The 26,605-nt window shown below is 44.6% G+C and overlaps 1 protein-coding gene and 1 long non-coding RNA gene across 2 annotated transcripts in view; both read left to right on the top strand.

Moving 5' to 3' along the window:
- The window catches only part of LOC117521609 (NACHT, LRR and PYD domains-containing protein 4C-like), a 44,283-nt gene that overhangs the window by 4,187 nt on the left and 13,491 nt on the right, over window positions 1-26,605 (top strand). Inside the window, exons 4-8 of the mRNA XM_034182940.1 lie at window positions 2,219-2,344; window positions 14,653-14,731; window positions 15,097-15,298; window positions 15,447-17,250; window positions 17,334-17,507. Coding sequence (XP_034038831.1) covers window positions 2,219-2,344; window positions 14,653-14,731; window positions 15,097-15,298; window positions 15,447-17,250; window positions 17,334-17,507 — 2,385 coding nt within the window. The remainder of the gene's footprint in view (window positions 1-2,218; window positions 2,345-14,652; window positions 14,732-15,096; window positions 15,299-15,446; window positions 17,251-17,333; window positions 17,508-26,605) is intronic.
- Window positions 17,517-26,351, top strand: LOC117521640. Its single transcript, XR_004564010.1, has 3 exons — window positions 17,517-17,628; window positions 23,049-23,731; window positions 25,557-26,351. It is a non-coding gene; the product is annotated as an uncharacterized LOC117521640 (long non-coding RNA).

Below are 26,605 nucleotides of genomic sequence, written 5' to 3'. Positions count from 1 at the left end.
GCCCTGCGGTGAGGTCTCAAAAAACAGTCAGATGACTTCATGTCTAGTTCTTCCTGCTTGCGTTACCAGGCTCAACGTCCCCCCATCCCTCCCTCCTGTGTGCGTGCACACTCATCTTGTTTCACCAAAGAAATTCACTTCGGTACAATGGCAGAGGGAATACTGCCGGAAGCACCACTTCCACCAGACATGTGCCATGTCGGATTAATCATTTTCTCTGCAAATTGGCTGTTGAAAATTGTTGTGATCACTTCCTGAATCACAGAGGAACACAACAGCCTCTGCCATTCATGCACACGTGTGCCTAACAAGCTGCATAAAGAATTTTGAACCGTCTAAAAAGGTAATTGTCATGTTTACATTGTCATGGCTTGATAAAACAGTTGTGTGTTCTTTCCTTCTTGTGTGTAGCTGTTAAAGTATGTTTACAACAGATTTAACTCCTTGTTATAATGTTCAGACGAGCTGCGCTCTGATGTGATCCGCTGACGTCACCACTCGCTCTGTTCACTTCTTTACTCCACTTGATGAGCTGAAATGTACAAAAAATCTTTCAGGCATAAATGTCGTGCCACGTGACGCGATCTAATCACCAACACAATGTGCAGCTCATAATGTTTAACATTCCACACCAAATGAAACAGCTTGGAAAACACAGCTCCCAGAAATATGACTTAATAAACCTCCAAGCTGAGGTTAGTCTGTTAGTTTGGTGGTTCAGACTAGAAGAGAGGGGTGTGTCCAGGCTTCTGTTGTCACACACAGAATCACCCACGATCCTCTCCTTTATTCATTAATGAGTTCATTGTGATGTAGCCACAGTCAACACTGCAGCTGCTGCCAACACTGTGATGTCCAGAAATGGGCTTCATATCAGCTGTTCAGGGTCTAAACAGAAAACCTGCAGTCTTTGTCCAACATATATACAGTCTGTGATTTCATCTCACACTGTTCAGTCAAATGTCTCTTGGACAGTGCGTGGACAGTCTTCTCCAGAAGACATCAAGTTCTGTAAAATCATAGTTTTGAAGAAATTTCTTAGGGCTCACAGAAATTTAGAGCTCGATGGTGCCAGACATCAGGGGCAGGGGGCTTCCATCCAAGTACACCCACCCCCAGGTTGTCGGGGAGAAGCTCCAAGATTTTGCCTTTTTTAAATACCAATACTGCATCTTCAACTTTACATCTTATCTGAAAATTACAAAATAAGGCCTTGTCCACATGGAAATGGGTACAATCTTTTGTCATTTTCACAAAGTGTTCTGTAACTTGTGCAGTGTGTTTGTGTATTTTTCCAAACAAACTGTACTGTGTCCACTGGCTGCTCTCCACCTCGCAGACAAAGTGAAAGGACGTGCACTTTAACTGAAACAACTTTCAACTCTTCAAAAAAATGCCTTCATTCGGAATCGATCAGCATTTTGATCTGTTTGTCAGCAGAGGACCCAGCAGATTTATCAGTGTGGCTTTTGCAGAAATGCTGCACTCCACAGGCCAGTTTTTCACAGGATGTATGCATGTGCACGTGCAGCCTGCTCACTGACTGAGGATTTTGCAGACCGCCGGCGCTTATGGTCCAGGAAAGCCCCAAAAATATAATAATAATAATAGTAATAACCTGTGAAAACAGAGCGTAAAAACCCTAACTTACTTGTTTTTTATATATAAATATATTTTACTACTAGTTTGGTTGTACATGGGACATTGGACTTCAACAGGAATCAAAGCACAAAGCAAAATGAACTATAAAAATTAAAGAGTAAATTCAAATAATAAAATGTACACAACAATGCCCAAAAATACCAAATTAAAGAGCTGATGAGAAATAAATGGTGTGACTTTAGGTTTTACTCTTCAAGAGTCACATTTAACAGGTGTAACTTATACTCCAGTCTGTATTTTCTACACAGATCACTGATTTGATTTCACTGGTTATTTATCATTAATTAAATATCAAGTGCAAAACAGTAATTAGTACTCTGAGTACATATTTTTCAGAGAAATGTCAAACCAGTTAAGTCACAGGACCTTCAAAAGTAGTAAAAAAACCATGACTTAATAAAATACAGTAGTTTTGAGAAAAGTACTTTCAACTAAAGTACTTTTAACACTCAAACTTTTACTTGTAAATGAGTATTATTTCAGCAATGTAACAGTACTTGTACTTAAGTTTGCAGTACTCTTTCTACCTCTGCTCAGAGCTTTCTGTGTGTTCCAGACCACAGCAGGACACAGCGCCCTCAGCTGTTCCTGAACCTGAACCCAGCTTGGTGTCTCTGAAGAGTGACAGGTCAAACAGACGTCGCATTAATTTCAAAGGACAACAAGCGTCTGCTGGACAGAAGTGAGCTCTTACTGACACTAAAATCTGACTGTGTTCATGTTTTCATCATTATTCAGCCTCTGAATTTTAACATAAATATTTTTTCTGTAATTAATAATGTAACACACACACACACACACACACACACACACACACACACACTGGATAATGAACTTTGACTGTGCAATAAACAAACACAGGAATCTGTGCACACAGTTTACAAAAGTGTGTTCAAAGGTTATGAATTTCAGAAACACAGTTAATCCACTATTATTACATTTACTTCCAGCTGAGCCTTGGGGTGGTGGTGTGCGGGCTAAGTACAAATCTGAGACCAAAAAACTTTGACCAGACACAAAGGAGCAACCTGCTCAGCGAGCCGCTCTCACTGGAGCAACAACATACAGAATGTGTCTCTTGGTCATCAAAACATTCCAGTCATATATTTCTGAACTCTTCAGCATCAGACGCGATCCTGCCAGGTGAAGTTGCTCATAAACTTTAAGTTTCTTAAATATTTATTACGGCCACTCTTAAAACATCAGTTATCTTGATAATTTTATTACTGGTACATTTTAGAATTGATTTAGATGAGATTATCTCACAGGAATTTATCACAATTATCTGGGAACTTTTTTTGCACAGGAATTCAGCTTCCATATTGGCTGCAGGCACAAACGAACACAGAATATACAGAACCTGTGCAGTAGTTCGGCCAAACTACAGTGTAGTGGCGCTCGTGAGACTGTGACAAAGGAGAGATGGTTTCCACTGGAGGTTTAAAGGGTGGTTCAGAATGATCTGATCCTGACCAGCACATCACAGATATAGTTGGAGAGCCGGCGCTCTGTGCACATCAGCAAACATGGTCCCTGAAGATGTTCCCTTCTCAGGGAGCCATGTTGTTGTTGTCACATGTTGTGGTCAACACCTGCGACAGTATATGCTGATGGTTACGACACACTGTTACCAGCAAGATCCCACATCTGATCTGAGAACAGAACAACCTCTGATACTGACTCACAGATTGTCCTGTTTAATAATAATTATGAACAACCTGCTCAGATCATTGTCTGTGTTTCACTGGAAGTGTGTGTGTGTGTTTGCATATGAACAACTGCAAAGACGGAGGGCCAAGTGTGTAAATGCACATTTGAGAGAGACAGAATGGGTGATCATTCATTACCTGAGGCCATCAAATATGGTCATTGGGAAGATTTTGCATCTGTCTGTCTGTCTGTCTGTCTGTGTGTCTGTGCTCATCATAAGTCCAGTCCTGTTACTACCAGAGTCTTTAAATTCACAGGGAACATTCTTGGGACACAGACCTTGGACAAGTTCAAAGATGGCTAAGTGACGTATTTTAAGAGGCTAAAAAGTCACATTCTATTCTGTTTTTTTGTTTGTTTGTTTTTTTTCAGTGGCAGGGGTGATGTTAGTCACAGTAGAGTGGCTGTGTGACATCTGGTCTCTCTTCATTTATGTGTTTATATAATAATAATAATAATAATGACTTGGATTTGAGATGCACTTTTCAAGACACCCAAAGCACTTTACAAGTTGTATTATTCATTCACTCACACAGACACACATTGGTGGTGGTAAGATACTAATGTAGCCACATCTGTCCTGGAGCAAAGTGACAGAAGCATGGATGCCATTCTGTGCCTACAGCCCCTCTGACCACCACCTCATTCATGCACAGGCAAGGTGGGTTAAGTGTCTTGCCCAAGGTCACAACAGCAGATTTTTGTCTGGTTGGGAGCCGGATTTGAACCACTGACCCTTCAGTCATAATGGGCCTTTCACACCGCACGCTTTGGAAGCAGCAGAGGCATCACAAATCGGTCTAAAAAGCATTATTTTTAATGAGATGTCACTTTTAGAGACGCAGAAATGTCACATCAAAAACTGAGCTAAAGTGACGCTTCTGCTGGGAGCGCACATTGCCACTTGTCGACAGGCAGCCACAGCAGCTCAGTTCAACCCAATCCATCTTTCGCCTCTCTGAGCTGTGACGTAGCTTCGCACTGTCCAACAGAAACGAGGCGTCAGGCCAAAACATGGAAGACTGCAGTGCAGAAACCACTGATCTGTGTAACACAAGATCAGTGCAGAAACCACTGATCTGTGTAACACAAGATCAGTGCAGAAACCACTGATCTGTGTAACACAAGATCAGTGCAGAAATGTGTCACAGGACTGCTCTTTTATACAGAGCAGTTTTCTGAAGAAAATCCTTGCAAATGTTTGTTTTTTTTTTAACCTCAAAATTTATTTCTGATTACTGTAAAAAAGTTTTGAACACTTGTAATTAAAATAGTAAAAAAAAAAAATCTTTAGAAACTTTTCTTCATCTGTTAATTAAAACCATAACTTACCTGTGATTTCTTGTTTAACATAAGGAACCTTGGACATTTATTTTTAGACAAATAAAATAACATAGAAATGTGTACATTTTTTAAGTCTGGTAGATTATTCATATCTCATTTCAACCAGAAAAACAGACATTGTAAATAAATACAAATGTTTATTATAAATGCAACAGGAGATAATTTAACAATGACTGCAGTGTGATTGTTAATGTGACATAAACCTCATGATATAATTTTTTTAATTTTGTCATTTCAACATTTAATTATGTCCTCATTGACTATGTGATTGCTTTGAATGTTGCAATCAGGACAGAGCAATTTCTAAAATATGAATTTGACTATTCTCATGATTGTGAATGTTTTAAAATTATGCACAATCAGGGCGGGGCTTCTTCTACCTGTGCAAATGTCTTTTGACTTAACTTTGGACTTCACGGACATGTTTAATGATTCATTCATTTAATGTTAAAATATAAAATTAAACAGCAAGTGTTGGTTTGCTGGACTCTCAGGACATTTCACCAAAGTCTCCTCTGTAGCTTCGACCTCTGGTGGAGTTTTTAAAGACACTTTTTCTCCAGCTATACTAAAATACGAAATAGAAGAAATGGGGGAAATGGAGCCTAATAATCACAAAATGGGGTAAAACGTAACGAAATGGAGCCTACTGACTCCAAATATGATTAAAAATGGTTCATTAATTACTTTTATTTAATTATTTTTAAGCAAAATTTAGTTAAATGGGGACTGATAATAAAGAAATGAGGATAAAATGTAACGAAATGGAGCAGACTGACTCCAAATATTATTAAAAATGGTTCATTAATGAATTTTATTTAATTATTTTTAAGCAAAACTGAGTTAAATGGGGACTGATAATAACGAAACGAGGGTAAAACGTAACAAAATGGAGCAGACTGACTCCAAATATGATTCAATTAATTACTTTTATTTAATTATTTTTAAGCAAAATGGGATTGATGATAAGGAAATGGCAGTTAAACGTAGCGAAATGGAGCAGACTGACCCATTGACTGATGTTTGATCTATGGAACTCCAGATGGTGCACCTGCCCCAACTACATGTACTGAGCACAACTAACAAAAACAAAATCGAATCGAGGATCCTCTGGTCTCAAGCCCAACACTTTAACCACTGGACTATCACCTCCCCCATTTTTCTGTTATATTTTCAAACATAAAAAAGAAAAAAAAAAAGCTGAATAAATTGCCTTTTTTCTCTCTCTCTCTTGGTCTATACTGTCTGTGTCCTTATGTTAATTGTCATTGTGTTCAGTTCTGTGTTCATGTGTGTTAGTCGTGTGGTTTCCCTGTTTCTGCACTCGTTTGCATCCTTGAGTTCCACTTTAGTTTTCTGCCATTTCTAATTTGGTTTTTGTATTTGGTTTTGTTTCTCCTTTTAGTTTGAGATTCAAGATTCAAATAATTTATTGTTGTCATATGCCCAAAGGAACATGTTCCCTGCACAAGGAAATATATCTACTGCATTTAACCCATCCTAATTGCCAGTTAGGAGCAGAGGTCGCCTTTAGGCGCCCGGGGACCAGCTCCAGATGTATATCCCTGCCTTAGGTCAACAGCAGGGCTGAGCAAACCTTGACCGGCCTCATGACAACAGACGGCACACACATAACACACAACACATATAAGCCGGCCTGGTACATGAACACATATAAAAAACACACACAAGGTAAAACTTGGGAAAGAAAAACCTTCATAGCTGCTGCGTTGAATCACGCAGCAGCAATGCAGGAAAAAAAACCATCAGCACAATGAACAATGATCACACACAACAACAAGACGAGAGACGATGACCAAGATTTGTAAGAGTCCAGTTATCAGACAGAACACTCCGGAGGCAGCCTTTAGGCGCCATCAACGGCCTTGTCCATCCATTCTGGAGGGAGGAGGGGCCCAGCCCTGAACAGTCCACTGTCCACAGTCAACGTCAGAGCTGGAGAAGCTGAGGGCGGGGGAAGACCAGGGAGTGAGGCATAAGTGTTATTCTTCTTCCAGGAGGTTTTTATCACAGTGGCCTTGAAGTGCAGCTGTGTTGGGAAGCCGAATAAATATCCAGATTAGCAGACACCTGAAAGATTCCACAGTCTGAGACAGAGTGGCTTTAAATACATCTGAATTAGGAGAGGAGATGTGGTCATTACTGACGATCAAAGCGGTTTTCAAGTGCAGCCATTCTTCCTGAGATGGTTTCCAACGTGCGGTTAACACCCGCCGACTGAGCTGACACTGCCCTTCAAATCGAATCAGTCATGTGGGGCAGCCTGGACGGGCCAGTTATTGCCGCTTCCACCTTCTCAATTTTCCGGTAAACCAGCGCTATGCCCGCTCCACACAGCAGGAACCCGGTCACCACCGTGCCAAATATATACACATCTTCAACGTCCTCCACAGACAGTGTGTAAAGGCACATGATCTGCCATTTCCTCCAACTGTCCATCACGTAACCCATCACATGTGTCCCGGCGGGACAGGTCGGGTCCTCCGCTCCCGAGTGTCTTGTAGAAAAAAATAGTGTCAATTGCATTCAGAGACCACTTAACAGATCCATTTTTGCCATTTCCAGAAGAGCAAAGCTGGCAGCCTCACACACAACACGCCACAGAAGCAGGAAAGATAAGGAGGGAGGGAGAAGAGAATTACTAGATTATTATTAGATTATTATTATTAGAATTATTAGATGTTCTACTCACACCCAGGGCTCTTTTTGAGGTTTGTGTCACTTTGTGTTTGTCAGTTTCTGTGTGTTTTTGTAGGTGTGTATTGTTTCCTGGTCTCCCCTACACCTGTTACATTTCACACCTGTTGCTTGTCTGTTTATTTGTGTTACATTAAGTGCTGCACCGTTCTGCTTTGAGTTTGCCAAATGATTATTTGTCACCTCTCATTCCCAGTTTGTTGTTTGTTCCTTGATACCTCTGTGAGTTTTTCTGTTATTTGACGTCTCTGTGTTCATTGTCCTTTGTTTTACCATCGATTTCTATTTACTCACTAGATAGAGGACCGGGGCGATGCGCTCATTCTCTGGCTGTTTGCCAGAGCGCCGCCATCTTGGTTTGCATCTGACAACCTAAACATGAATAGAAATCAATGTATGATCAATTTTAAGACAGTTTCACGATAAATCTGCATTTTCTGTGCTGTTACATTTATTCAAACTCAGTCTCACATTTCTACAGACAATATTTGTCAAAACAAATACAGAAGCGGATCAGACAATTTATATAACAGACTTGATTGAATTTGTTGGTTCCAGTCCAGATAGAAAATAATATCAGTTTGTCAAACACACTATTTCTGTCACCACACCAGAAACTAGTCTGATCCTTAATTAATTTCATTATGAAGTTAAAGATGGGAAATAATCAGGGGTGAAAGTAAGAGCTTCACACGCATCATTTTAAAGATATTAATATTAAAGACTGCTCTTAACCCACCTGTGGCGCCGCTTTTACGGAGCGCTTCTCCACAAAAATATTAAATAATATAAAGAAATGAAACAGCCACGACAGCCAGGATGAAAATAAGATTATTTAATCTGGACCAAGATGAAAGAAATCTGAAAACATTAGATTATCATAGAGAAATAAATCTCATTTGTGTATATTCTTATATTAGTAGAATATACAATGTCAAAGTGACTGTCATGTGACCCACCAATTTGAGAGAAAAAGCATTTTCATTCAATGAATTTTCTCTAACAGAATATCTCAGGATGGAAAACCTGATGTGAAGAAAAAAATCTGAGGCTGATTAAAAGGGATAAATTGAAAGTGAGACTTCTAATTGAATCACAAAACGGATAGTGAGATATTTATCAAGACAAACCATTCAGTAAAACTGAAGTCACTACTTTACAGAATACAGATCAACACAAAAAATAAATCATTTTCTAACCTTTTTCAGCAATTTCAGTAATTTTCTCACATAATTGATATTACACATAATACACACTTATGAAAACTCACTCCTCAATTTATTTTTATTTATTTAATAATAATAATAATAATAATAATAATAATACTTTCCATTTATAGGGACCTTTCAAAGAGGCTGAGAGAAGATGATGATATGAGGGTGCGTCCAGGTGTGTGTGTGTGTGTGTGTGTGTGTGTGTGAAGAAGTTCGATGAGGTGCGGCAAGGTTGTGGAGGGCCTTGAAGGTTAGAAGGATGATTTGATACTCAATGCGGTGAGGAAATGGAAGCCAGTGAAGTTGTTGAAGAACGGGGGTGATGTGGTGAATAAATGGTGTTCCTGTGATTATCTGAGCTGATTCATTCTGAACCAGTTGGAGCTTATGAAGAAGCTTTTGGGGGAGACCAAAGAGGAGAGAGTGGCAATAGTCCAGGTGGGAGATGACCAAAGAGTGAACCAGGATGGCAGTGCTGACAGAACAATGCAGATATAAAAGCATAACAATAAACAAATTAGAATTAAACACTTAAAAATACATTTACCAGGTAAAATAAATTGTATAAGAATTTAAAACAAGAGAAAACTTATGCAGTGAATGAGTGGAGCTCATGGTGAATATGTTTTCTTGAACAGGTGGGTTTTGAGATGTGATTTGAAAATAACCAGAGAGTCAATGTTATGATATCTGGAGGAAGAGAGTTCCAAAGGTGGGGGGCAGAGTGACTGAAAGCTCTAAATCTCATGGTGGTCAAGCGAGCAGGAGGAATGGTGAGGCTGAGAGGTGATGATGATCTGAGCGTACGGCCGGGTGTGTGTGTGTGTAGAAATTCGATGAAGTGCGGTGAGGTGGGGTTGTGGAGGGCCTTGAAGGTTAGAAGGATGAGTAATTGGAAGCCACTGAAGTTGTTGAAGAACAGGGGTGATGTGGTGAATAAATGGTCTTCCTGTGATTATCCGAGCTGCTGCTTTCTGAACCAGTTGGAGCTCATGAAGAAGCTTTTGGGGGAGACCAAAGAGGAGAGAGTTGTAATAGTCCAGGTGGGAGATGACCAAAGAGTGAACCAGGATGGCAGTGCTGACAGAAGTGAGTGACGGGCGTAGACGATTAATGTTGTGGAGATGGAAATATGCAGATGGGGTGATGTTATTGATGTGGGTTTGAAATGACAAAGTACCATTGATGAAATTGAGTATTATGTTTCCAAAATATATTACAGAGGCAGAGTAGAAAAGGATGGGACCAAGGACAGAGCCTTGGGGAACACCAGAGGAGAGGGGAGATGGCTGTGATGTGAATGTTTTTAACTGAATATACTGAGTGCGGCCAGAGAGATAAGATGAAAACCAGTCTAAAGGTGCATTTACACATAACCAAGACGCATTACGAATGTCATTTTTCTGTCATTCGTGACACATTCCTGACATTCTTAATGTGACTTAACGCATCTGAATAGGTTTCTTAATAGTGTGTGTTGGTGCGCGATATTCTTGATATTCGAGGAGCATGTTTTTGCCTGTCAAAAAATCTTCCACGAATGTCACACACCACCCCCATTTCGTCTCACGTCGTGGAGGTCGCAACTGAGCCTATTAATCCGTCTTGATGAGTATTGATCCTTAATAGAACGTGACAACGTTCGTAGTGGTTCTGTGATGGTTCTTGGAGCCCAAACTGTCAAGCGTTATTACGAAATGACACGGAGACTGTCAAGTTTTGACACGACTTGTAACGCGGTGTCACATTTCACTGTGCGCCACGACGAATCAGTTTTCTGTCACGTGCGCACTATTAAACTCGGCTCCAAGTGTGGTTCCACAGTTCCTGCTGAAGCTCCTCATGACACTCCTGCAGCAACCGATGAGCGGGAGAACGAGTCTGAGCAACCAGGTGCAGCCAGACATCTCTGCACCTCCTCCAGTCCGGCAGAGGAAGAAGCGCGCGCACAATTAAACCCCGTTGCACTGCAATCTGATTGCTGACACCAAGTCGGCTAAAAGTCTCATTGGAGTGCTCTTCAGCGCGCTCCTGCAGGTGTTCCACCTGCTGCATGTGCCTGATGTTTGGGAAAATGCGTGAGACGAGCTGCATGAAGCCACACATCTGACTCTGTCCGTCTCCTCCTCTCTGCGCCACTCCATGGCACAGAGCCCAACTACACATGCAGTCACAAAGTTCTTCTGAAAAACTGGAGCGATCTGAATTCGGTTGGATGAATATGGGTGTGTGTGTGGAGACAATTCATCTCGGTCACAACGTGACAGAACTTGACGCGGTGTTACGCGCAATTGCGTGCAACAACGCGGAACACTATTCTTGACCGTGCGTAATGGTTCCTGATAATTCTCCAGCCATTAATCGGAACGCGTGATAACAGGTTCCAGCAGTTCCTGAGGACACGTGACGTCTCTGCCCCGAATAATCACATTCGTGATCAGCGGCCAAGAATGTGTACTTCGTGGCATTCGTGACTTGTCGTCGTTATGTATAAACGCAGCATTAAGGAGTGCATGATAAACCAAGAACTGCCAGTCTATGAAGGAGGATAGAATGAGAAATGACCTATTTAACCTTTAGTTAACCAGCTGACGATCATTTGTCAGCTTGTTGCTGTACCCAAATGCTGCAGAAGAAAAGCATTTTCAGATCACTTTGTCCCAGGTTTAAGTCAGCGCATCATTATATTTCTGTTTAATCTAATGGCTGATGATGCAGAATAACTCTAAGCAAGATGGCAGCTGTTGGCAACAGCTCACAGGCTGCATCCACCATCTAGCGGATTAAATAGAAATCAACGGTTTTACCCCAGTTGTTTACCTGTTTTTTGGTTTGTGTTACATGTTAACTCCTGTTGTTGCCTTTGAACTCCCTCTGTTTGTTTGTTCTGGACTCCTGTGTTTTGATCAAATAAATCACCTTTGTTCTCCATTTACATTCTGTGCAGTTTCTGTCTGTGTCCCAACAAGATGTCATTCCTATTGAGAAGCCAGCCCTCCATGCAACTGTGCATGTGCACCCATGCACAGTTCTCTCTACCCAGACTTTCACACCTCCCCCGTCCACACTTCCCCCTGTCGGGTTGACGGTCCCTCTCTTTACCGCGTTGAACTCCTCGAACCGAGTGACCAAGGAATGAAAATACAAGAGCAATACGTGTCTTTTCAACTTTTAAAACTTAAAATTTGCATGTGCACGCTATATTTTCAGCGCAACATTGTCAGGACGCACAACTCAACCACTCAACTCGATAGAATATTCACACGTGGAGTTAAGCTACCCCACTGAAGGAAACACACATTTTTGTGTCATTCTTTTGTCATTACATGAAAATATAAACAGCAATAAGTGTCTTTCCAATTTTAAAATTTCAAATTTGTGTGTGCATGCTGTATTTAGAGCACAATATTGTCGGGACGCGGAACTGGCAATTTATGCTTTGGGACGCATAAATCAACAAACCTGCACATCTGGACAGAACACCTGCATGTCTGGGTTCACTCTGTAACTGAGCACCACAGAGGTTAATATGAGTACTAGAGTCTGCAGTCGCACTGAGAAGTGTCACGGTGAGGAGGCGTGGTCACCATTTTACATAAGGGCAACTCAGGCGGCAGCGCACACTGACACTCAGAGAGTCTCATCAAGAAACAGGTGCAAAATGCTGGAAAGCTGCACATGCTGGCAAAGCCACAAACGGAGGAAGAAGGGAGACAACATTTCCTTCTATAATTAGTTTTTGATATTCTTGTTACTTTTTCCATGATTTTTGGGCAATAAACTGGTGTAAACCATCATGCCTGAGTATGAAATCTGAGAATTTAAACCACCTTGAATGGAATTGAATTCAAAGCTGAAATTATTCAGTACTATAAAAAAAATGGATTTAATTAATGTGGACCATGTGGAATTAATTAATGTACTCTTTGTGCCTGTCTGGATTGTGTGGAAGGTTTACGTCGCATGGTGGAGAACTTTTTGGAATCCTGTCAAAGTTAATAATTTATTTTATATCAATATGGGTGTGTGTATATATATAGTAATGGATTGATGAGTTGAGCAGGACGTCTCAGCTCAGCTGAGCTGCTGATTTATTTCAGCTGGAACAGATCGGATCCGTGTAGCTTTCAACACTAATATTTGGGAATGTGTGTGTCAGAGCAAGTTTAATACTTTACTTACATAATTTAATGTAAAATTATTTTACTGGTTGGATATCAGGTCAGAATGATATTTTAACATTTATTTTGCAAGCTTTTTTCCGTGTGTGTTCACTTGAGTATCCACATTGAAAAAGCAGTAACATCCGGGCACTTCATCAATATTTTGCCCGGTTAGGAGGCATAATGTCACTGTCCATGAAGGGACATTCATGTTTATATGGGGTTAAAATTGTCTCATTAATATTTGTAAATGTATGCAGGGTGATCTACAAATAATCATTGATTTGCAAATGTGTTCAGATATCCACAAATGCAAATTTCATATTTGTAACTTGTAAATTGTTTTTTGCAAATAATGTTGTATTGGAAATATAAAACTTAATTTGTAAAAAAAAAAAAAAAAATTACATTTGTAAAACTGGAAATTGTATTTGTGAATTGAGTTTCAGCATTTGTGGATCACCAGTTACACACATTCATCGCTTTCCTCTGCGACGTAATTTTGAGACAGTCTTTTTGCGCACAGATCCACAAACAAATGCCGACTGATTCACAAATACACACTCACACCTCTGGATATCCACTAGATGGCAGTGTGGTTCCATTCAGTGATGTGGCAAGCTGAAACTATATGCTCCCAGATGAGAAAAGACTGACACGATGACAGGTGTTTTACCAGAGCATGATGCTAGCTAGGTAGCTCTGGTAAAACACCCGTCATCATTTTATACAACACATCATAATTTTAAAAAACAATTGACCTTGCAGACAATATCACCACATACATACCTATCCATCAAACACCTCCATTACGGTAATGTGAAATGATTTATTCTGAAATGTCGGTCTTCTCTCATCCGGGAGCATATAGTTTCAGTTTGCCACATCAATGAATGGAACCACACTGCCATCTAGTGGATATTAAGTGGCGTGAGTGTGTATTTGTGAATCAGTCGGCATTTGTGGATCTGTGTACGTCTCAAAATTACATTGCAGAGGAAAGCGATGAATGCGTGTAATTGGTGATCCACAAATGCTGAAACTCAATTCACAAATACAATTTCCCATTTTACAAATGTATTTTTTTTTTTACAAATTAAGTTTTATATTTGCAAATAGAACATTATTTGCAAAAACCAATTTACAAGTTACAAATATGAAATTTGCATTTGTGGATATCTGAACACATTTGGAAATCAATGATTATTTGTAGATCACCCTGCGTACATTTACAAATATTAATGAGACAATTTTAACCCCATGTTTAATAGGCCGCATTAGAAGTACTGATTGGAGTCCTCATATTATCCTCTATTCTGAGCACCTAACCCTAACGCTCTCTCTTTTGCACGTGTAAGTAGCCAATTTGAATTCAGCATGTCAAAATAAAATAAAAAAATATATATCAATGTAAACCGTACTGCTATGAGTATTAGTTTCAATAAAATCTTAATGATACCATCCTGAGTACAAACATGAGAAACACAGTTGATTAATCTGTATTTTCAACCTAAAAGCACAAAGCAAAAGCTTTTAATTTTGCCATGTTGATGAAGGAGCGCTCACTATTTTTGGCACGGTGGGCCGTCCTGCCAACCCTGTGGAAGGGAATTGTTGCCTGGAAAATTCATCTTTTCCAATAAATCCAGAAAGTCAGTGTTTTGGTCCTGTGTGGACGGACAATCAGTGCACCTGTTTGACTCTCAGTGGGATCAGCAGGACCAAGAAGACGACCATAAAAACCACTTTGAGTGTTCTGAATAATGATGCAGGTTGATGTGAACTTGAAGCTGTTTGTGTTCAGACATAATGTGAGTAAACTGTTTCTGATTGGTCCACAGAGTGAAGCAGCAGAGCTCAGAGGTTCTCAGGGTTCCATCTGCTCAGCAGCATCAAACACACCTGAACCACATGTTTCTGGTCTGTTGACTTCAATCAGATATTATCATTGGACAGTTTGCTCATAATGTCTTCATGCTGCAGAAATAAACACTTTGATGATGTTTATTCTCTCATTTATATTCTTGAGTACATCATTCATGGGTTTACTGTTGTTGAAAGTGATGATTTGAATTATTTGTGCTTGATTTTGATAAATTCTGATGTTGTTCTTTCATAAAAATGATTTAAAGGATTTAACTTTTCAGTCTGTTTTTAACTGAAATGGATTTTAGGAACAAAATCAAGAGAAACTCACAGAATAAAAAATAGTATGATGTTGATACAAAATCCTCACTTGTAAAAAAGTGATGAGTTTCTTCGTCCATGTTTATATTCTGCTGCAGAATTTCGAGGAGAACATGTTCATGTTTGTTAAAAATGAGCTGAAGAACATCCAGAAGGTTCTCCTGACAAATGATGCAGAATACTTGGAGAGTCAGAGTGAGAATGAGGAGCAGAGGAGCAGCAGACTGGTTTTCCTGGACCTCACATTGACCTTGATGAGGTCAATGAATTATGATGAGCTGGCTGACTGTCTGCTGAGCAGTAAGAGGACTTCTGTCCACATTTAACACAGACACTAAATAACAAGTGATGTTTGTCCATTTGAAATATATTCATGTGTGAATTCTATCAGGAAAACAGGAAGTGATGTCATCATTCAGTAACTGATCTGTGCTGTTTGTTCTTTCAGGAACTCGTGCTGAAGTTTGTCGTCGTAAATTCAAATCTAACATGAAGCAAAAGTTTGAGCGTGTGTTTGAGGGGATCTCTAAAGCAGGAAAGACGACTCTTCTGAAGGAGATCTACACAGAGCTCTATATCACAGAGGGCGGGGCTTCAGAGGTCAACGAGGAACATGAGGTCAGACAGATTGAAGCAGCATCCAGGAAAACAGACACACAACAAAGAACAATCACATGTGAAGACATCTTTAAAGTCTCAACTGACACACAGCCACCAATCAGAACAGTGCTGACAAAGGGCGTGGCCGGCATCGGCAAAACAGTCTTAACACAGAAGTTGACTCTGGACTGGGCTGAAGGACGAACCAACCAGGATGTCCACTTCATATTTCCATTCACTTTCAGAGAGCTGAATGTGCTGAAAGAGAAGAAGTTCAGCTTGGTGGAACTTGTTCATCACTTCTTTGCTGAATTCAAAGAAGCAGGAATCTGCAGCTTCCAACACTTCCAGGTCTTGATCATCTTGGACAGTCTGGATGAGTGTCGCCTCCCTCTGGACTTCCACAGCAATGACATCCTGACTGATGTCACAGAGTTGAGCTCAGTGGATGTTCTTCTGACAAACCTCATCAGGAGGAGCCTGTTTCCCTCTGCTCGCCTCTGGATCACCACACGACCTGCAGCAGCCAATCAGATCCCTCCTGAGTGTGTGGACATGGTGACAGAGGTCAGAGGCTTCACTGACCCTCAGAAGGACGACTACTTCAGGAAGAGATTCAGAGATGAGGAGCAGTCCAGAAGAATCATCTCCCACATGAAGACATCACGAAGCCTCCACATCATGTGTCACATCCCAGTCTTCTGCTGGATCACTGCTACAGTTCTGGAGGACGTGTTGGACACTAGAGACACACCAGAGCTGCCAGAGACCCTGACTGAGATGTACATCTACTTCCTGGTCGTTCAGTCCAAAGTGAAGAAGGTCAAGTATGATGGAGGAGCTGAGACAGATCCACTGTGGAATCCAGAGAACAGGAAGATGATTGTGTCTCTGGGAAAACTGGCTTTTGAGCAGCTGCAGAAAGGGAACCTGATCTTCTATGAAGAGGACCTAACAGAGTGTGGCATCGATATCAGAGCAGCCTCAGTGTACTCAGGAATCTTCACACAGATCTTTAAAGAGGAGAGAGGACTCTACCAGGTCAAGGTCTTCTGCTTCATCCATCTGAGTGTTCAGGAGTTTCTGGCTGCTCTTTATGTCCATCTGACCTTCATCCAGTCTGGAGTCAATCTGCTGTCAGAAGAACAAACAACATCCAGAAAGATTAACATATTGAAAGAAAAACCTGAACTAAGACGTCTCCATCAGAGTGCTGTGGACGAGGCCTTAAAGAGTCCAAATGGACACCTGGACTTGTTCCTGCGCTTCCTTCTGGGTCTTTCCCTGCAGACCAATCAGACTCTCCTACGAGGCCTGATGGCACAGACAGACAGAATCTCAGAGACCAATCAGGAAACAGTCAAGTACATCAAGAAGAAGCTCGATGAGAATCTGTCTGCAGAGAGAAGCATCAATCTGATCCACTGTCTGAATGAACTGAAGGATCGTTCTCTAGTGGATCAGATCCAACAGTCCCTGAGCTCAGGACGTCTCTCTGAAGAACGTCTGTCTCCTTCTCATTTATCAGCTCTGGCCTTCATCTTACTGTCATCAGATCAACATCTGGATGTGTTTGACCTGAAGAAATACTCTGCTTCACATGAGGCTCTTCTGATGCTGCTGCCAGTGATCAAAGCATCTAAAAAAGCTTTGTAAGGACAGAAACACTTTGATATTTGAACACTGACTTAATTTATAATATGAAACTCTTTCTTGTTTTTAATCTTCTCTGCAGGTTGTCTGACTGTAATCTGTCAGAGAGAAGCTGTGAAGTTCTGTCTTCAGTTCTCAGCTCTCAGTCCTCCAGTCTGACAGAACTGGACCTGAGTAACAACCAGCTGAAGGATTCAGGAGTGAAGCTGCTGTCTGCTGGACTGGAGAGTCCACACTGTCACCTGGACACTCTCAGGTCAGGATTTAGTTTCTGCTTCAAATGTTTCAAAATGTTTCTCTGAATTCTAAACTGTTTCATCAGATTCAGTTTCACATCAACACTCAGATATGTTGTCTGAACCAGAACTAAAGGATTTGTTGGGAAGGTGTCGTAGCACGGACCCACAACAGGGGGCGCTAAAGAACGGACAATGAATAAGCCAAAAAGTAACAATTTAATGTTGTGATAATACACAACTAAATTCACAGAATTTACAAAGTCAATTGACACCAGGTGACGTGTGGGCAGGCTCGAAGATAGAAGACCCCCGACGAGAGAGAAGCCGCATCCCACACGGCTTCCACCACCAACGGTCTGAAGAACACCGGAGCCGCCAAGTCCCGAGTCCCCAGGTGGCCTCTGTCTTCGGCTGTCGACCCTGGTACTGCTGGCAGAAAGCAGAGATAAGATGAATGAGTGTGAGTCCACACACTCAGTAATCCACTGTCTGTACACAGTTAGGAGGGAGCACCTCCACCTCCAATCACACACTCGTGCAGCTCCTGGTTAACCACTTATCTGGGTTGGAGTGTGAGGCGAAGCCGTCGCTGTCACACCAAACGCCAATCCCACAGATAAGGCAACACTCCAGGAAAACGGCTGCAACAGAAGTTCAGGTTATTTAACATAAAGTGTCAGTCAGCAGAGAAATTACCTCTTCAGTGGTTGCAATTTCTCGGCGAGGAGGTGGAGTTGCAGTCCGGCTTTTATGGTGGTGATGATGATGAACAAGTGACAGCTGGTACAGAGGATGAATGACAGCTGTCACTTCTTCTGGGTCTGGCGCCCTCTCGTGCTTGGAGCCCACACTCCAAGCAGGGCGCCCTCTGGTGGTGGTGGGCCAGCAGTACGTCCTCTTCAGCGGCCCACATAACAGGACCCCCCCCTCAACGGGCGCCTCCTGGCGTCCGACCAGGCTTGTCCGGATGTCTTGTGTAGAAATCGGCCAGGAGGGCCGGGTCCAGGATGAAGCTCCTCTTCACCCAGGAGCGTTCTTCAGGTCCATACCCCTCCCAGTCCACCAGATATTGGAACCCCCGGCCCTTACGACGGACGTCCAGGAGCCTGCAGACTGTCCAGGCAGGCTCCCCGTCAATGAGCCGGGCAGGAGGCGGCGTAGGTCCCGGAGCACAGAGGGGCGAGGTGTGGTGTGGCTTTAGACGGGAAACATGAAAAACAGGGTGAATCCGCAGTGAAGCCGGGAGTTGGAGCTTCACTGCGGCCGGGTTGATGATCTTGAGAACACGAAATGGACCAATGAACCTGTGTTTCAATTTCGGGGAGTCGACACACAGAGGGATGTCCTTGGTCGAGAGCCACACCTCCTGCCCGGGCTGGTATGTGGGGGCTGGGGAACGCCGGCGGTCCGCATGGGCCTTGGCCCTCGTCCGGGCCTTTAACAGGGCAGAGCGGGCGGTCCGCCACACCCGGCGGCACCTCCTGAGGTGGGCCTGGACCGAGGGCACACCGACCTCTCCCTCCACCAGCGGGAACAATGGGGGCTGGTACCCCAAACATGCCTCAAAAGGGGAGAGGCCGGTAGCAGATGAAACTTGGCTGTTATGGGCATACTCGTTCCAGGCCAGATGGTGACTCCAGGCCGCCGGATGCGCGGAGGTGACGCAGCGAAGGACCTGTTCCAGCTCCTGGTTAGCCCGCTCTGCCTGGCCGTTTGTCTGGGGGTGGTACCCAGACGAGAGACTCACGGTGGCCCCCAGCTCCTTACAGAAACTCTTCCACACCTGCGAAGAGAACTGGGGACCACGATCTGAAACAATGTCCGATGGTATCCCATGCAGCCGCATGACGTGGTGGACCAGGAGGTCTCCCGTCTCCTGGGCCGTCGGGAGCTTCGGGAGGGCCACGAAGTGGGCCGCCTTGGAGAACCGGTCCACTATCGTGAGGATTACGGTGTTGCCCTGGGACGGCGGGAGGCCCGTGATGAAGTCCAGGCCGATGTGAGACCAGGGGCGATGAGGCACCGGCAGGGGTTGGAGGAGTCCCGAACTCCTCCGATGGTCTGCCTTGCCCCTGGCGCAGATGGTACAGGCCTGGACGTAGTCCTGGACGTCGGTTTCCAGGGATGCCCACCAGAAGCGCTGCTGGACTACTGCCACGGTCCTACGCACTCCGGGATGACAGGACAGCTTGGACCCGTGACAGAAGTCCAATATGGCAGCTCTTGCCTCTGGTGGGACGTACAGTCTGTTCTTGGGGCCGGTCCCCGGGTCCGGGCTCCTTGCCAGGGCCTCCCGGACGGTCTTCTCCACGTCCCAGGTGAGGGAGGCCACGACAGGGATGATGGTCTCGGTGGGGTTCGACAGCCCCGCTTTGGCTTCTTCTTCGTGCACCCGGGACAATGCATCTGATTTTTGGTTCTTGGTCCCGGGGCGGTATGTGATCCGGAAGTCAAAGCGCCCGAAGAACAGAGACCAGCGGGCTTGCCTGGAGTTCAGCCGCTTGGCAGTCCGGATGTACTCCAGGTTCCGATGGTCCGTGAAAACCGTGAAAGGCAACGATGCCCCCTCCAGCAGTTGTCTCCACTCTTCAAGAGCCTCCTTCACCGCGAGGAGCTCCCGATTGCCGACGTCATAGTTCCGTTCATCTGGGGTCAACCTGCGGGAAAAATAGGCACAAGGATGGAGAACCTTATCAGCCTCCACGCTCTGGGACAGCACGGCTCCTATCCCTGAGTCAGAGGCGTCCAATTCCACTATGTACTGGCGATCAGGATCAGGCTGCACCAGAACTGGTGCAGACGAGAACCGGCGTTTCAACTCCTGGAACGCGGCTTCGCACCGATCCGACCAGGCGAAGGGGACCTTGGTGGAGGTCAGGGCAGTCAGGGGGCTAACTACCTGACTGTAACCTTTAATGAACCTCCTGTAGAAATTTGCAAAGCCGAGGAACTGCTGCAATTTCCTGCGGCTTGTTGGTTGGGGCCTCTCTCTCAGCCGCAACCTTGGCCGGATCAGGGGCGACGGAGTTGGAGGAGATGATGAACCCCAGGAAGGACAAAGAAGTGCGGTGGAACTCGCACTTCTCGCCCTTCACAAACAGCCAGTTCTCCAACAACCGCTGTAGGACCTGACGTACATGCTGGACATGGGTCTCAGGGTCCGGGGAAAAGATGAGTATATCGTCCAGATATACGAAGACGAACCGATGCAGGAAGTCCCGCAAGACGTCATTTACCAAAGCTTGGAACGTCGCAGGGGTGTTAGTGAGGCCGAACGGCATGACCAGGTACTCAAAGTGACCTAACGGGGTGTTGAATGCCGTCTTCCATTCGTCTCCCTTCCGGATCCGAACCAGGTGGTATGCGTTTCTAAGATCCAATTTAGTGAAAATTTGGGCTCCATGCAGGGGCGTGAACACTGAACCCAACAGAGGTAACGGGTATCGGTTGCGAACCGTGATCTCGTTCAGCCCTCTGTAATCAATGCATGGACAGAGTCCGCCGTCCTTTTACCCACAAAAAAGAAACCAGCACCCATCGGGGAGGTGGAGTTCCGGATCAGCCCGGCAGCTAAAGAGTCCCGGATGTAGGTCTCCATTGATTCGCGTTCCGGACGTGAGAGGTTGTACAACCTACTGGAAGGGTACTCAGCGCCCGGGACCAAATCGATGGCACAATCGTACGGTCGGTGCGGGGGAAGAGTGAGCGCCAGATCTTTGCTGAAAATGTCAGCAAGATCATGGTACTCCTTTGGCACCGCCGATAGATTGGGGGGGACTTTAACCTCCTCATTAGCCGTCGTGCCGGGAGGAACCGAGGATCCTAAACACTCCCGGTGGCAGGTTTCGCTCCACTGCGTCACAACCCCGGACGGCCAATCTATCCGGGGATTGTGCTTCACCATCCATGGAAATCCCAAAATCACTCGGGAGGTAGAAGGTGTTACATGGAACACAATCTCCTCCCTGTGATTCCCAGACACAACCAAGGTCACTGGCTGTGTCTGATGTGTGATTAATGGAAGCAGGGTGCCATCTAGTGCTCGCACCTGCAATGGTGCCGGCAGAGCCACCAGAGGGAGCCCTACTTCCTTTGCCCATCTGCTATCTAGCAGATTCCCTTCCGACCCCGTATCTACCAGTGCTGGGGCGTGAAGGGTTAAATCCCCACAAAGGATCGTTACTGGGATTCATGCAGATTTGTGGGGTATCCCCGCGTGCGTGTTATGGCCCACCCTTAGCCCAGTTTCTAAGGACGGGCGTTGTAGTTTTGACCGTTTGGGGCAGTCCTTCTGCCGGTGCTCACAAGAGCCGCAGATAAAACACTCCCCGCGGGCCAGCCTCCTTTGTCTGATGTTTGTTTTCACTTTGGCCCTGCTCGTGTCCATAGCCTCCTCAGCAGGGGGAGCTGTAGCCACACGGAGCTCTCTGGCAGTGAAGCGTGGGGGCGACGTCACCTTTTCGGAACCGGAAGGGGGAGGGACGGCTCGTGCCCAGTCACGCCCCCCGGCCTGCTCCCGACGATGCTCGTTTAAACGGTTGTCTAAGCGTATAACTAAATCGACAAGCCCGTCAAAATCCCGCGGTTCCTCCTTAGCCAGAAGGTGCTCCTTCAGGACCAGAGACAGTCCATTTACGAAGGCGGCGCGGAGCGCAACGTTATTCCAGCCGGACCTCGCTGCCGCGATGCGGAAGTCGACTGCATACTCGGCTGCGCTACGGCGCCCCTGTCTTAATGACAGCAGCACGCTCGAAGCGGTCTCGCCTCTGTTGGGATGGTCAAACACTTGTTTGAACTCCCGTACAAACCCAGTATAAGACGTTAGGAGCCGTGAATTCTGCTCCCAAAGCGCCGTAGCCCAGGCGCGTGCCTCTCCTCGAAGCAGATTAATAACATAAGCCACCCGGCTGGCGTCTGACGCGTACATGACAGGGCGCTGTGAAAAGACGAGCGAACACTGCATGAGGAAGTCTGCGCACGTCTCAACACAGCCCCCGTACGGTTCCGGAGGGCTTATGTATGCTTCATGGGATGGTGGGGGGGGGTTGTTGAACGACCAGTGGAACGTCTGATACAGGCCCAGGACCAGCCAGAGGAGTGGCTGCAGCAGCGCCCTGATCGCGCGCTTCCACTCTGGCGGTGAGAGCCTCCACCCTCCGGTTAAGGAGAACATTCTGCTCGGTCACTAAATCTAACCGAGCCGTGAAGGCGGTTAAGATCTGCTGCAGCTCACTCAACACGCCTCCCGCTGACGCCTGCGCTCCTGGCTCTTCCATTCCATTGGCCGTTCAAGCTTGGGTTGACGCCCCTCGGAATCCATGACGATGGCCGAGAAATCCTGTTGGGAAGGTGTCGTAGCACGGACCCACAACAGGGGGCGCTAAAGAACGGACAATGAATAAGCCAAAAAGTAACAATTTAATGTTGTGATAATACACAACTAAATTCTGGGTCTGACGCCCTCTCGTGCTTGGAGCCCGCACTCCAAGCAGGGCGCCCTCTGGTGGTGGTGGGCTAGCAGCACCTCCTCTTCAGCGGCCCACATAACAGGATTTCAGTCTCTGTTGGAAACATGTCAGGGTGGTGCAGCGGGTATCACATGCTCACAGCAATAAGGTCTTAGGTTCAGCTACCATTAAAGTTCAGGTCCATTCTGTGTGGAGTTTACATGTTCTCTCCGTGTCTGTGAGTTTATTCCTGACATTAAAATCATGTTCATTAGTTTCTGGCTCCTCCCACTGCCCTTGAACAAGGTAGTGTCTGTAGACCTGTCCTGAGTCTTCTCTGTGGCTCATTTTTTTCATCAGATCCTCAGATCACTCCCTCCACCTTCTCAACACCCTCTCCTCACTGGTCAGCACATTAACATCTACAACCTTTATTACTTACCTACTGTACATCCTTTCCAGTTCTGTGTCCAATCAAAACAAGTACTTTTCTCTTTCTTCATCCACAGTTCAATGTGTCCTTTCTTTAGTTTTTGTCTCTTTTCTTTTCACTTTACACCACCTCCTCCTGTCTCCTGTCCACTTTCTTCTCCTTTCCAATGATCTCAGTTCTTTTCGCCAACCTCTTTTCTCCTTATACTTTCCTGAACACCTTCATTCCTCCTCCCAGTCTCCTTGTCTCCCCTCCAGTGGCCAGATGTTACATCCAGCACCTTCCTGTCTGTCTCCCTCAGCACATCTGCAGGACTTTTCCCGTTGTCTATAATCACATTACCTTCATCCAGTGCCAAGAGGTGAGATGGGCACTTCCACTTTCTGATCCTTGGTTCAGCTCTCTCTTTCTCTTTCTCTTTCTGCAAACTACAAACCCTCACGTGTCCTGTCACCACCTAACAGTCTCTTTTAGTTTGAATCTCCTACATAGAATGTCGTCCACCTTCCTCCTTGATATCATATCGACCCACAACTTCCTCATCACTCTGTTCTGTATCATCCCATTGAAGTCTGCTCCAATCACCACTCTTCTTTCTTAGATTCTCTCTCTACCTCCTCATTGAACTCACTCCAGAAATCTTATTCCTCCATCTCACTCCCTGCTGTTCTGTTCTGGAATGTCAGATGTTGTTTAACAGCTCCTGATGTACGAGGTCTGTTAGAAAAGAAACTGACCTTTTAATTTTTTTCAAAAACTATATGGATTTGAATCACGTGCGATTACATCAACCCAGCTTGAACCTTCGTGCGCATGCGTGAGTTTTTTCCCGGCTGTCGGTTGATCCTTTGCCTGTGGGCAGGCTTTGAGTGAGGAGTGGTCCAGCCTTCTCGTCTTTTCTTTCATTGTTTAGGAATAGCTCAGAGACTGCTGCTTTGCTTGATCAAAATGTTTTCAGAAACTGTGAGGCACATCCAAGTGGACACCATTTGAGAAATTCAGATGGTTTTCGGTGAAAGTTTTATGGGCTGATGAGATATTAAGGAGTGTTACTGTTGCTTTAAGAACAGCCCACGGCGCCAGATGGCGTGCCGTGCCCCGAGCCGCCGTCGTCAGCCTGTTTTGAGCTGAAAACTTCCAAATTTAATGCTCTGTTGAACCAGGACGTCGTGAGAGAGCAGAGAAGTTTCAGAAGAGGTCGGGATCAGCAGTTTATCCGGACATTCCACTGTTAAAGGAGATTTTGTAATGAAAGACATGCGGACGGATTTGCGCGTCGCAACGCAGCCGCTCATCACGCGGCGGCACAGAAAAACACCTCCGTGTTGGAATCCATTCATAAGATTCAGGCGGCATTTGATGGTTTTCAGTTGAGTATCCGAGAAATTGTTTAACACCTGGGCATGTTCCAACTTGTCCTGTAGGGCTTCCAACACGGAGGTGTTTCTCTGTGGTGCCGGGCCATGAGCGGCTGCGTGCCGATGCGCGAATCTGTCTGCACGTCTTTCATTACAAAATCTTCTTTAACAGTGGAATGTCCAGATAAACTGCTGATCCCAACCTCTTCTGAAACGTCTCAGCTCTCTCACAACGTCCTGCATCAACAGAGCCTTAAATTTGGAAGTTTTCAGCTTGAAACAGGCTGACGACGGCGGCCGTGGGCTGTCCTAAGCGACAGTAACACTCCATAATCACTCATCAGCCCATAAAATTTTCACCAAAAACCGTCTGAATTTTTTGAATGGTGTCCACTTGGATGTGCCTCACAGTTTCTGAAAAAAATTTGATCAAGCAAAGCTGCAGTCTCTCAGCAAGTTCTCAGACAAATGAATTCCAACGGGAGGGGTGGACCAGTGCTCACTCAAAGCCTGCCCACAGGCGAATAATGCAACCGACAGGCGTGAAAAAACTCACGCATGCACACAAGGGTTCAAGCTTGGCTGATGTAATCGCACGTGATTCAAATCCATATAGTTTTTGAAAAAAATAAAAAGGTCAGTTTATTTTCTAACAGACCTCATATATTTGGAAAGTTCTGTGGTCCCTCAGATGTTGCTCCTGTTTTTTGTGTGTCTGCTGTTTTCTTTGAATTTCCCTGTAAAGTTCTTCAGGCTTCAACATGTGATTGTATTTTCTGTTTAAGTTGTTAAATTCCTATCACCAAAGTCCTTCTATACATATTCCAGGCCTTAATGTGGTACTGTAAATCTCCCAAAAAATGGACAAGAAAACACTGAGCATGCGAAGAAGCGACACTACAATGTGGCACACTGGGGAGGACGTCACAGACTGACTGAATCAGGAATTTTATCCAGTGTGGCTCCACCTTCCACAACTCTGGCCACAAGATCTTCCATTCCATCACCTGGTCCATGCTACTTGCTGCTCCATCCTGACTGTCCTGCTCTCGCAGGTTTCCTCCACCCAAACTCAGATTTCATCCTGAGTTTGGGTGGATTTCATCCATCACCAACAGTTCCTAAAACCAATTTAAAATCCTCAGAGAAATGTTTTGGATCAGTAGACTTAAGGTCCCAACTTTTCCTGGACTGAATGTTGAATGTGACTTTGTTCTGTTTTTCTGTTTTTGTTATTTGTGGACTCAAATTGATACGTAACCCGGGAGAGGTCACTTAAAGTGATATTTTTTTTCTGACCATGATAATTTGTGCACGTTTTCCTTTAATTGAGCCCACGATTTAATAAAATGTGATCACAAATTAATAAAATGTGCGCACGTTTTCCTGGCCGTGATAATTTGTGCGCACGTTTTAATGGCCATTCGTGCGCACGTTTTACTTTAATTGAGCCCTCAAATTATAGTAAAACGTGCGCACGTTTTCTTTGCATTCAAAATGATATGACATAAATTGTTATCCTCACGACGGGGAGACGCTTCGCCCTCAGCATCCTTTTTAATGTGCTTAAAGTCCAGATGATGTCATGCTGGGCAGCTGGAGTTCTCTGTATGTCCTTGTGCGCCCAAACCATGATGATACACTCTGACCAGATCCATTTATAATGGGGAAATGTATGACACTGTCTGCTGGTTTGTTGGCTAATAGCCAACATTTATGTGTCACAACAATATTGAATGCACGTTTGTGCACACAATGTAATAAAACGTGCACACAATATAACAAAACGTGCACACAATATAACAGAATGTGCGCACAATATAATAAAATGTGCACAATATAACAAGATGTGCGCACAATATAACAAAACGTGTGCA

This window comes from Thalassophryne amazonica, chromosome 12 (assembly GCF_902500255.1).
Source record: "Thalassophryne amazonica chromosome 12, fThaAma1.1, whole genome shotgun sequence".
NCBI classification, from domain to species: domain Eukaryota; kingdom Metazoa; phylum Chordata; class Actinopteri; order Batrachoidiformes; family Batrachoididae; genus Thalassophryne; species Thalassophryne amazonica.
Note: the sequence above shows the minus strand (reverse complement) of the source record. Positions and strands in the feature narration are given on the sequence as shown.